The following is a 12,383-nucleotide window of genomic DNA, read 5'->3' as shown; positions in this document are numbered from 1 at the left end:
CTTGAATACATTCTATTTATTTCCAAGGAAGCAGTTCTTGTTTAAACCTGTCCACCAGTCTACATTTCATCCTGGTACATCCGGGTCGGTAGCGGCGCTGTGTGACCAGCTTGCGAAGAAACTACAGGAAATGACCTTCCACTTCCGCTTTACATCACACCAGCTTCTTCTTCGGACTAGAAAACAGCAGATAAAACATGTCGGGACTCCTGAGGACCATCGCTAGCCGTGCTGCTCCTGCCCTGCGGTCAAGCACCGTCACGCAGAGGGCAAACCTCTTCACTAGACCGGCCAAGGATAAGGTCGGATTAATGGTGAGTTCGCTTTTATCGATTAAATCCCCTTGGGCTCATGCTAACAGGATAGCTAATGCTTGCTAGCAGCTGTTAGCTAACCGTCCTTGGTTGGCGAGGTCAACACTGATGTCAGTAAAGTCAGAGGACTTTACACCCATTATAAAGTAATTGTATTACTATCCCAGCTTATTTAACTTCAACCCTAGCAAACACAATATGTCACCTCATTTTTTTATATTGAGTGTTTCGCTTCCTTCATAACTAACTTCTAAGCTAATGCGTCAAGCTAACGTTAGCAATGACATCTCCTCGCGCTCAGTCTTATACAGGATTCAAGTGTATTTATAAACCGTCAGCGTTATCACGCATATGTCAGAGACAGTTTAAACTCACAATAACAAACGAGAATAAAATTGCTTAAAATTATCATCATGTTTACAAATACAAGAGCTGCTTGACTCAACCTGGATTGTACACAATGTTCTTCATATACGAATAACGACATATTTAGTTTTTCCTCAATATTTCGCACATTACATAGGTTATTTAGGTTATGTGACCTCATGTCAACTTTTGTATTCAATGTTTCAAAGAGTTATTGATTTGACTTTGTCAACTTAAAGTGAAGGAGTGTTTGCAGTAACTGCACCACTAGAATCTGTGTATTTACACAAACACCAGAATGCTCTCAATGTGCAGAAAGCCCCGAAATATTTCTTATGTTTTATGTTTTTACCATAGTCTAAAACAATCATCAATTGAACGACAAATGAGACTTAGTTAGCTGTGCATTTCGGTTAATGTCATCACTAGCAATGTAGCTTAACCATTTTTTTTGCTATTGTGCAGTTCTTAGAGTCTAGAAGAACTCCACAATAGCAAACAAGGTTTCAGCTCATTCATTTTCTATGTTACAATCAGCTCAAACTAATAGTGCAGACTGTAGACTATAAGTGACAAATGATCACTGATTGTGACAAATAATGCAGTAAATGCAACGCAGAGAACTGGATGTTCTGTGTCTGAGGGAATAATCTGAGCTCAAAGGTCCACCTGCCAGCAGGATGAGCACAGTCTTTGACAAACACACAGCGTCAATAATTGATCTTGTTTTATTATAAGTGATGTTTATAGATCTTGTTTTGTAATTAGGGTCATTAATTGATCATGTTAATGTAGCAGTGAAAATGCTGATTAGCTGTCAGCTGACTTAATCCTCCCTGTCTTTCTTCCAGGAAACTACAATCGGGTTCACGCTGTTCTCCGTGGCCATCCTCGGACCAGCCGGGTGGATCCTGGCCCACCTGGAGGACTACAAGAAGAAAGAATAAAGTGGACATTTTAACCGTCTCTTACCTGGTGCATCCAGCCTCCTGTCTCCAGTGACAACCTGGGACCATCATCATCATTTTCCTCCGCTGGCAGAGAAGTTTTACCTCCCTCTTCTACCTCTCTGATGGCTTCACTCCACATCCCAAATGGAACAACTGTTTCTAAAACACTGACTCTTACACAGTGACTACATTACATATTGTATTGTACATCTTTCCTCTTAAGGAGTATGTTACAAGATTAAATTTTAAACAACTATGCCGCTTGTTATGTTTGTATATTTTGTTACCTATGAATGAGGCTTTTTAGTTGAAACATTTAGGATCTTTTTTTTTTTAAGTTAATGTGTGTTTTAACAATTTAAAGTGCTAAAGGAAATGTGCCACATTGAAATGGAAAGAAAGCTACGAGCAGCCTGTTGCAACACAGCCCAAAGAGTTGATTTTAACAGTCCCGCCGCTTACAAGACAAATAGCCAGTCCTAGTTTAGGATGTTGGGGTGGCCAATCAGATTTCAAGGGGGGCCCAGGCCATTCCTCTGGATCCACCCCTGAACAGGAAGTCATGAGTTTCACTTTAACAAAGCCTACTTTCACTTGTCTAGGCTTTCAGGTGTCCTACATGTACTTTCAGGTTTGTGGAGGGTTAATGCAGGAAATGTTTGACTTGATTTCACAACCTTTGTTATCACAGCAGACAGCAGATATTTCACCGTCACTCCTGGAATCATTTCGTGACATTAAAGACTTTCCATAACCGTTCATCACAGGTTTTTATTGAAATCACTGAGTAACTTTAGAGTGTTTAAAGTATCTTTTAGGGGAAATTTGTCACAGCTTTGTAAATAATTATTTAAGATATAATCTCAAAGATCTCAGTTGATGACAGATGTGATGTGAGTCCAGTTTCTGTGTCTGTAACGCAGACAGCGAAGCCTCCAGAGCAGCTCGACCAGATATAACTCCTCTCTTATCCTGTCCTTTGTAACGGCTCCATGCTGTCTCCAAGCATCGGGGAAAGTGTGACTGTCCGGGGCGAGTGTAACACCTGATTTTACATATAATAATGTCAAACTATTATTTATAGTGATTCTTAGGTCACACAGAGGTGGAATTGTTCCCATGATGGTTGGAAAGTCTGAGCGTGACACCTCTTATAAACACGGCCCTGCAGTTTCCAGCAGCTCTCTGCAGACGGCTGTTTGGTGCTGTTTGGTTTTTATTGCTATGAGGCTCAAATGTCTGCATGAGGAGTTATTTAGATAGTAAATAATATTCAATGCTTCAATAAGACAAAGTGACTATAAATCCAACAGAGATGCTGTTTCACCTGCAGCACAGTCTGGGGTGCATCTCTTTTCAGTCAGTTTCTGTTGTGTCATTTGTGCAGGTTAAGCGTCTTCAAAAGAGGCCTCTGGTCAGGTGTTAAAGGCTGGGAAGGATGTGACTTCCTGAAGATTTTATACACAAATGATATCAGCTTTTTATTAAATATGATGCATTATTATTGATTCAATTACTGAACAGTGAAATAACTTGTTATAATGACCAGCACACAGTCAATCAGATCAAAAGCATTTATTTCTTCACTTGTTTTGAATCAAAGTCACAACACAGAGTTCAAATTCTTCAATTGTAAATTCGGTTTTCAAACTTAACACACACACACACACATACGCGGTTAGAGTTTTGTTCCTGTGATTGTCACACACACAGTTCTCTGATCTTTAAGTAGAAGCAGTTATTCTACAGTTTAGAAAGTAAAAGTCCCTTACCTGTCTCATCATCTTCCAGCTGCAGCGTGTTCTCGGCTGCTGCATGCCAGACCTGGATCACACGGCATAGAGGGGCTGTGAGAGGTGGAACGGTTCCCTCATCGGTTGTATGCTTTCTGTGTACAAACAGACAGTGTTAGTCTGATGTAAAGGTCTTAACCTGTCTAAACACTGCAAAAGAAATGGTCCACCAACATGGAAATACTCAAAAACTCTACTTACTGGTCTCGATCATCTTGGTGGTCTTGGTGGTCTTAGTGGTCTTGGTGGTCTTGGTGGTGGTCCTGGGTGATGAATGGATGACTGAGGACTCCGCGGGGAGTGATCCTCTGGCTCTCATCCATCGTCATCGTGGCCTTGAACAGCTCGATGCACTGCTCTGTCTGCCCAGCCTCAGCTTTGTCGTTTAAATCCCGATAAAACTAGTTTAGGAAAGAAGTGTCAAATCCACCATCAATCAAGTGATCCTCGTGATTCATAAAAAGACACTAAACTGAAAATGAAAGAACTTCACACTTACTGTTTCAGGTCATCCAGAGAGGAAAATGCATATCCACTGAATGTGACGTCAGGGCTTTCCCCAGATACTAAAAGTTCAATGAATTGATTTTAATGTTCTTATTAAAACAACAATGTTCATAACTCATCAGCTACCATTTGACAGCATCTACATTATTATTCAGCCATGTCCTCGCTAAAATGTAACATTTGGTAGTGTTATAAGACAGGATTGGAAAGATGTGAATTGTTAAATGTTAAATGAGCTGTCCTAATGAGCTTGCAAATACGTTGTTTTCATAACTCGTAGGCTACCCTCTTCTAGCTAATGTTACTGTTAATTAGCCAACGTTACCATTAGCTAGGAAGTGGTAACTTCTCTATCTTGCGGTGTAACACAACAAACCGTGACGTTGGCTAGGAAATGGTTGAATTGTACCTTTAACTGTTGTTAAATGGGTAATAAGTTGTTTCAACTTTCAGGAGGCATGGCATCTCTTTCTTCCCGCCCCGGACACGACCTATGTCCTGGAAGGTATAGGCCACTCTGGGAGGGGCGCGTCATGAGGCGCGTCAGCTCCAGGTTACGATTCCTTTCCTCCTTTAATAAAGTGCAGAAAGTCTGCTTGTTATCTCATTTGTCAATTGCTGACTTGTGGAAGTGAAAAAGCTGAAACAACTTACATTTGAATCTGAAAGGTGCATCCTCGACTTCAAAATAATAACCTGCGACTGCCATGTATTTATTAAATGACAAAAATAATTTTCTACAAACATAGGGTAAACAGAGACTTCACATACAATTCAAATATACCAAAAATATGAAACATATTAATAAATAATTAATTTATTAAATAATCAAATATTTAAATTAACATAAATCACTCAGGTAATTGAAAGTAAGGTTTTATAATGTTCCAGTAGCTTCAGACTTTTTTGTTGTTTATCAAACTTAGAGGACAAAAGCAGATAATTAAATTCTTAGAGAAAAGTTGAGGCCTTAGCTCGTGAATAAGATATTTTATGTGGTAAAGAAGTTGGCATGTAGAATAATGAAATTGATCAAATATTCAAGACAGTTATTCTGGTAGTAACAGGTAATATTCTTATTGTAAAGAGCACAAACAAAACAGGCAACTTCAACAAATTTAGGAAAAGTAATGATGTTTGTAATTTCATTGTGTTTAATAAAGGTTAAAGAAAAAAAAATCCTGACCGGGAGTTGATCATGTGACAAAACAGACGGTTTGCATTTGCAACATCTGATTTCCCGTCTGACAAACAGCGTCTTACAGCAGGTAAGTACACGAACTAATTGTAGTTCGTGTTAATAACTAACTTGTTGTTTCCGATTAGCTGAGTGACAGTAGCTGACTTGTCAACAGTAAATGTACATTGAACTAAACCCGGAAGAATTGGTTACTGTCAAAGTTGTTTGGCTTGCTGCTCCGCCAAACTCCATTGAAAAATATTATAATTTAGCAGTGTCCTTATTATGGGGAATGTTACGGTTACCGTAATGTTACATGTTAAGTGTTACCGACCGACTGTCAGTGCCGCTGTTGTAGATAACTGTCAGCCCTTACTGAAGTTAAACAGTATTTCAAGTTTTTCAAAGATGTGACGCTTTGTTCTGTAACGTAACAACTTAGATAACCGCCTAACAAAACACGCATTAAGTGGCCAGCTTTTGAATGAGGTCTGGCGTGGTGTTTAAAGCTCAGACTAACGATTGTTTTCATTATAGGTTAGTCTGTCGATTATTTTATCAATATATAATTTTGATCTTTGATGTATAAAGTGGCAGAAATTGTTGAAAAGTGTCGATCAGTCGTTCTCAAATATCTTGTTTTGTGCACAACCCAATGACAATCTGAAGCTGGAATCAGAGAAAGTCTTGGTTAAAATGACTCAAATATAATTAGTTATAAAAATCGTTGGTAATTTAATTAAAAGTTGACGACTAATCATTAATTGTTGAAGCTCTAGTGATGTTTTCTCTCCTTCTCCTGTATGTTCATCAGAATAATTAAAATTAACATCTTAATAATAATAAAAAAGAAAAATTCTGACATGACGCCAGAAAAACCTTGTGATTGTAACTGTATTTTTGATTTTGCAACTTAATCATCTTTTTCTTACTAATGTAGAGACATCAGCACAATGAGGCTGGTGATTTTGGACGAATATAACCTGGCCAGCGAGTGGGCAGCAAAATACATCCGCAACAGAATCATCCAGTTCAAACCTTCAGCTGACAGATACTTCACCCTGGGTTTACCTACAGGTGAGATACATTCACACCAACAGTAATGTTCTGGTAGGGTTAGCAGGCAAACCATTAATAACTATTAATATTAACGTGTCTCCTCTCTTTCAGGGAGTACTCCGTACGGCTGCTACCAGAAGTTAATTGAATACTACAGAAATGGAGATATTTCATTCAAATATGTGAAAACCTTCAACATGGATGAATATGTCGGTGAGTTAATGGTCGACAAATACAACTTTGAACACGTTTTCAAGAAGTGTTAGAGGCAAACTCACACCCTCTTACACTATTACTTATTGTCAATGCTATATTGTGCAGTAAATTCCACTAATGGACTATGTGGTATAGATTTTAAGGTATGTCCAATTGTGACATGAACATACAATATTTACTCAAGCAGATACACTTTAATTCCCTCTGTAAACAGACTGACATCAAATTTACCCGACTTGTTTCAGCAGATTGATCTGTTTACAGTTTGTCCTCCGGATTGTGTAATTAGAGCCACTCCCTAGCAACTGGTTGTTCTCCATAGCAACGGTCTGGCATCAAGAAATAGCAGACCTCAGTATACTGTAATTAAACAATCAGAATCAAGTGTTTAACACAGCGGTGCAATAGTAATAAACTCATGTTTGGCATTTTGGCCAACGCTATTTTGTGTTTCATTTTAAAGTCAGAAGTGACCATATTTGGACAAGAAACAGGAAACACAAGACATCAAGTTCATTGATCGTATTAGCTGAGGTGATGGGAAGCCAACAGCTTTCTTTCACTTTGTCCATACCCCTAATCGTGCACACCTGTTGTCCTTAATGTTATTTAAACTGACTAAAAGTTCACCACCTGTACAATCTTCACGAATGCCGAAATCAGCTATAGAGACCAGAAGTGTTTCTGTACCAGGCTGTAAACATGTTTATGTCTGCTGTAAACTTGGACAGTTCATGGGGACTGCCATTTAAGGAACTGCAGTTTTGGCACATTTTATTTATTACTTTTTGTGTTAGTTTAATTTGGTCAAGTTGCATGAAAACACGTTGCATAATGGTGGCATCCGGCCCCGTCTTTCTCCTCAGGTCTACCTCGCGCTCATCCAGAGAGCTATCACTCCTACATGTGGAACAACTTCTTCAAACACATCGACATCGACCCGGCCAACGCGCACATCCTAGATGGAAACGTAGACAACCTGGAGGCGGAGTGTGAGGTCTACGAGCAGAAGATCGCAGAGGCCGGAGGGATCGAGCTGTTCGTAGGAGGTCAGACACATGATGGTTAACATTAACTTTGTCTCTCGTATCTCCTCAGTCAAAGACAGCCTGTGATATAGAAAGCTTTTTATCTCTAGGTATCGGCCCTGACGGTCACATAGCGTTCAACGAGCCCGGCTCCAGCCTCGTCTCCAGGACCAGAGTGAAGACTTTAGCTAAGGACACCATCGTGGCCAACGCTCGATTCTTTGGCAATGACCTCTCCAAGGTTCCCACCATGGCTCTGACTGTGGGCGTGGGAACTGTCATGGACGCCAAGGAGGTAAGATTATTTCTTACCTAGCTAACCGGCTCTCCACTGTCAGTTTCGGAGGATGACATTGTTTCTGTCCCCGTCTCAGGTGATGATTCTGATCACCGGAGCTCACAAAGCCTTCGCTCTGTATAAAGCCATAGAGGAGGGCGTGAACCACATGTGGACTGTGTCGGCCTTCCAGCAGCACCCGCGCACCATCTTCGTCTGTGATGAGGACGCCACGCTGGAGCTACGAGTCAAAACAGTCAAATACTTCAAAGGTAACAAACAACACCAGCACCAGTTTTATTCTGTTGAGTGGAGAACAAAAGCATTGGAGAAGCCTCTCAGTGTTAAAGCATAAAGTTGAATCAGCACCTACGGTATCTAAAACAGTTTAAACGGGAGTGTAGGCAGCACTGACTGCAGGACAGTAGAACGAACCACAGCGTTAGTTTACAGTAACTTTAAGGTAGAAAGCTCCTGCCTCAGAGGAGAGGAGAAAGTGAAAAAGCTCAGGTGTTGTTTCTGGTGGTTCAGAGAAAAGGTGGCGGAGGTTCATGTTTGTCTGGTTTCCATCTGTGGATCTTCACCATATGGAAAGGGCCGTGTTAGCTGGGCTTATGTTCCTCACAATGATTTAGACTAGCAAGACAACACTCACTCTTTAAGCGTTCACCAGTTAGAGGGGACGAACGATATATCATTTAACCATTGCAATATTGATGTGCGCATGTGCAATAGTCACATTGCAGGACATGCGATAGTGAATCTACAACAAAAGTCTGCCTGTTATCACATTAGTGCAGCTCTTCAAGAGAGCACAGAGTGAACGGACCGCTGAGCTGCAGAGCCTGCGTGTCACCTGCCTGTAAACTGTAAACAAGCACGCGACGCTGCTGCAGCCACAGATCATGTTAGCGAGATGATCAAGGCAGACGCTCCGTTAGGCGACACGGCGTTTCAGTGTGTGCTTTCCTGTTACGAGCGGCACCTCGCCCCGCTGCTGGTTAATGCTGTGGCCACATACACGGACCGTTCACTGAACCGCGGAGGGTTTCTTTTTAGGAGCTTTGGTTTCAAAAAGTTACTTTCTCATTTGAACACCGTTAGAAATGGTTGATGACATACAGTGTAAGTAACGCAACTGCAGCTGAACCAAGAGTGATAAAAGTAGACGGGGGAAGAAAATAGACTTCAAAGTCCCAGTAATAAAATGAACGATTGTTAATTGTTTATATGTACAAAAACACACTGGTATGTTATTTTTTTCTAAAATCATGCAGCCCTGCTAGTTAGCATTAGCTAAATGAGACACCATGATTTTATAATCACTGTCTTTGGTTAAAAGTATCACAGCAGTTAGTTTAGGAGACTTTGGTGAAGTTTGAAGGCTGTAAATCGTGTTTCAGTTCGTCAAAGAGAGGAAGCTGTTAGATTTGGTTATTAACAAGGTGACAGATAAGTCGAACCTTCATGTTATTGTGTATTTCTGTGATGTCCTATCCAGAGCACTTCACACCCGCTCAGGGAGTTCTGAGGGGTCTCTAACACTAACACTTTTTCAACATTGTAAGAGTTACAGTCAGTGTTTCACAGAGACAAACGGCACAGAGTCACAGCTGCACAACATTAAAGAGAGAAGTCATCACTTCAGTTATATTCTGTGTAACTGTATGTGTTGTTCCTCTGCAGGTTTGATGCACGTTCATAACAAACTGGTGGACCCGGTGCTCAGCATAAAGAACCAGTGAAACTGAGAAGATCACCACTGAAGAGACGAGGATCCAACATGGATGCACCGCCCTCTCTGGTACCTCTCTACACCTGAGGACCTGTTGTCTGACATGTGCTGTTGTTCATTCACAGACTTGAAGTGCTGTTAAATGATGCCAGTAATCAGGTATGTTGTAGTTCAGAAGTAATATTGAAACAACTGTACTGATCAGCAGTGGACCTTTTCCCTCTGAGGCTCTTTGTTTAGCTGTTTAAAGGGATGGTGTCCGGTTACTGTGATGAGTCAATGCTGTGAGTCCTTAAAATGAAGGTAAACATTAATGTTGTTCGTGGGGTGAAATGTTACTTTATGTTTTCGTTAATCTTTATCAGTGATTCACTGCCCAGCTGTTTAAACAACGAGCACTTCATGAAGAAATTTACACGATTGAATGTAATCAAAAACGACATTTGAGTTTGGTTTTGTATCGTTTCGTGTCCAAGACATGAGAGCTGTGAGTCTGTTCACTAACTGTCATACCGACGTCTCCACCTGCAGACCTTCAGTGAAGCTCGTTAAAGCTGGGCCCGAATTATTTTTGATATATTATGAGGTCCAAACTACAGAAGCCCTGAGCGGACATTCATCTTGCATTTTATATGCTCTGTTTTCCGATCTCGACTTTTATCTCGTTTTATCTCTGTGATGTGACAGAGCAGGACATGCCATGCTGCCGTCGCCCACACTGATGAGGTCAGTTGAGCCCGTTTCTATGTGCAGCTCTGGACATACGAGTTATGATCATCTGATGTCACGCTGGTGCAGCGTTGTTGTCTTGAATTAACAAGAGAAATAAGTCGAGATCTTTAGGAAACAATCGGAAATGACTCGTCATCACGGGAAAACCGAATAAATAAAATGTATGGATGTATGTCCGCACAGGGCTTCCGTACTTAGTAACTAAAAGGTAGAAAAGGTTTGTATTTGATGGTGTAATAAAACATCCCTTTCACAGCTGCAGGTTGAAGCAGTCTAATCGAGCAATTCCCAAATCTTTTCTTCCTGTTAGTCGTTTATTCATTTTAAAAAAAGTCTCAGGTTTAAAAATGACCTGAATTTCCCTTTTTAGGTCTTAATCAACTTTTCAGTTTTCATCACATGAGCTAAGAAACTTCTGTCGCTTAACAGGTGAATGTTTGTGGAGGGAAATGGTTCCCTCTGTCTCCGGTGTCAGACGTGAATGTCCTCCTTCATTATTGACTCCTTGAGGATGACCTCTGACCTCTTTTTAAGTGAAGGCTTGAATCGTTTTCGGTTTAATTCATCCTTTATGAGCTGACGTTAAAGGCTCTAAAAAATCTTGTTTGATAACCACGAGTGGAGATTATTTTGTTACACATACTGATCCAAAGGTCAAAGGTGATCAGAGCTCCAAACAGCCGTTCAGTTGTATTATGTGCTGTTATTTGGTTGGTCAGCTGCATTTTCCTGTCCCATCTTAAAACTCCTTTTTGCTCATGAGTGAACGCTTACCCACCGTCAGCACTCCTGTAACTTTAATGACATGATTTACTCCACGTACGTGAAACCTTCAGTCTGAGCTTTTGTCTCGTGCATCAGTGTTTGGGTTCAGGACGCCTCTCTTCTCTCGTTGGTACCATGTGTTACGATGCTGAGGTGTGACGACATTCCTTCTTGTCTTTCTTTTCCTGTAAAGTCACTCCTCCTGTTTATCAGCTGTTACACTTCTTCTTGGACATCTTGTGAATATTTTTGCACACATACTGCAGTTTGAAGTCTTTGTTTTCTATTGACAATAAACAGTTTGCTAAGACTCCTTTGCTTCATACTTGTCTTTATGAAATCCATTATTTGAGGCGACCAGGATATTGATGTCTTTTTATTCGGACCACTCGAGATAGTTTAGTTTCACTTTGTTACAGCAGCTAAAATCACAGTCAAGAAATCACATTGGACACTGAACATAAAAACATTAACGGATAAAAATACTCAAATAAGTTTCTAAAAACTTACAAAGATATCTGTGATGCATGATAAAATATCTGGTGTGCAAAAATAGTCACCTACAAAGTGCTTCAGAGAGGCAGTGAAATAAAACATTAAAAACATAAAATCATCAGGTTTTAAAAGAGAATACAAATCAAAAGTTAAAATGTTTTTTTTTAGTACTTTAAACTAATTAAAGTGAAAGGAAATATGTTCAATGTTGGGATGCAGTTCTGTTGTTTTCCACAGGGGGGCGATGTTTCCTAAGATGTGTAACCAAAGACGACCCATGAGGCAGATTTATTGGATAAATATTTATCTGTACAAGAGAGATGCGCCATTCAAAGATCGTCATTCTGTAAAAATCACCTCATTTTCTTTCCTGCTGAAGGTTAGAGGAAAAGATCAACATCAATCTCATATTTGTCTGAGTATAAAGCAGGAGGCGGCTAGCTTTGCTGAACACAAAGACTGGAAACAGGGAGATGTTGAGCAGTTTCTCCTCGATCTTCATTCATGTGTTGAATAAAGGGATTGTTAAAAAGTGAATGAGTTTGGGCCGAGGTTCTGTTACTGATGAGGCTCTAAGAATGAGAAGATGAGTGGGTACGAGTTCAGGAAGTAGAAAGTGCCTCATTTCTGGACTTAATTTTTACATCTCATCACTTCTAGTTTCATCCCCTCCAAAGGGTTTAACAGGAGCATGAAGTGATATTCAGTAAAGTTCAGGGACGGCTGGTAGAATGAATTTATGAGCAGTCAGGGATCGGCTCAATCTTTAAACCATAAATGTACTTTTAGCTGATTTAAATCGCTAAACTTTTGGTCTCTGGCTCGTCTGCTTTTAGGACTTCATAAAGCCTCTGACTGTTGGAAGAAGTATTCTGGGGATTAATTCACCTTTACAGGACGTCCTGCTCAGCGTGACACAGCTCACCTGCAGAGTGATCACATGGCTCTGTGCTCTGTATAAAGGCT

General features: G+C 40.4%; 2 protein-coding genes across 2 annotated transcripts; both read left to right on the top strand.

Moving 5' to 3' along the window:
* Window positions 1-152: 152 nt before the first annotated feature.
* Window positions 153-1,886, top strand: cox8a (cytochrome c oxidase subunit 8A). Its single transcript, XM_069662194.1, has 2 exons — window positions 153-314; window positions 1,532-1,886. The coding sequence occupies exons 1-2, from the start codon at window positions 198-200 to the stop codon at window positions 1,625-1,627; spliced, it is 213 nt and encodes a 70-aa protein (XP_069518295.1). The 5' UTR covers window positions 153-197; the 3' UTR covers window positions 1,628-1,886.
* A 3,267-nt stretch (window positions 1,887-5,153) lies between these two features.
* LOC138591334 (glucosamine-6-phosphate isomerase 2) lies at window positions 5,154-11,226 on the top strand. Its single transcript, XM_069661896.1, has 7 exons — window positions 5,154-5,198; window positions 6,051-6,187; window positions 6,281-6,382; window positions 7,252-7,434; window positions 7,524-7,708; window positions 7,788-7,962; window positions 9,377-11,226. The coding sequence occupies exons 2-7, from the start codon at window positions 6,064-6,066 to the stop codon at window positions 9,433-9,435; spliced, it is 828 nt and encodes a 275-aa protein (XP_069517997.1). The 5' UTR covers window positions 5,154-5,198; window positions 6,051-6,063; the 3' UTR covers window positions 9,436-11,226.
* The last annotated feature ends 1,157 nt before the right edge of the window (window positions 11,227-12,383 follow it).

The sequence above is a fragment of the Semicossyphus pulcher genome, unplaced genomic scaffold (assembly GCF_022749685.1).
Source record: "Semicossyphus pulcher isolate SPU_LCO1_2020_fin unplaced genomic scaffold, fSemPul1.0.p SCAF_14, whole genome shotgun sequence".
In the NCBI taxonomy this organism is placed as follows: Eukaryota; Metazoa; Chordata; class Actinopteri; order Labriformes; family Labridae; genus Semicossyphus; species Semicossyphus pulcher.
This window is presented reverse-complemented; position numbering and strand designations above follow the sequence as displayed.

Coding starts and splice junctions, on each gene's coding strand:
- cox8a (XM_069662194.1), top strand. CDS start 198: ATGTCGGGACTCCTGAGGACCATCGCTAGCCGTGCTGCTCCTGCCCTG. Junction 315..1,531: donor AGGATAAGGTCGGATTAATG/GTGAGTTCGCTT, acceptor TCTTTCTTCCAG/GAAACTACAATCGGGTTCAC.
- LOC138591334 (XM_069661896.1), top strand. CDS start 6,064: ATGAGGCTGGTGATTTTGGACGAATATAACCTGGCCAGCGAGTGGGCA. Junction 6,383..7,251: donor CAACATGGATGAATATGTCG/GTGAGTTAATGG, acceptor CTTTCTCCTCAG/GTCTACCTCGCGCTCATCCA. Junction 7,435..7,523: donor GATCGAGCTGTTCGTAGGAG/GTCAGACACATG, acceptor TTTTATCTCTAG/GTATCGGCCCTGACGGTCAC.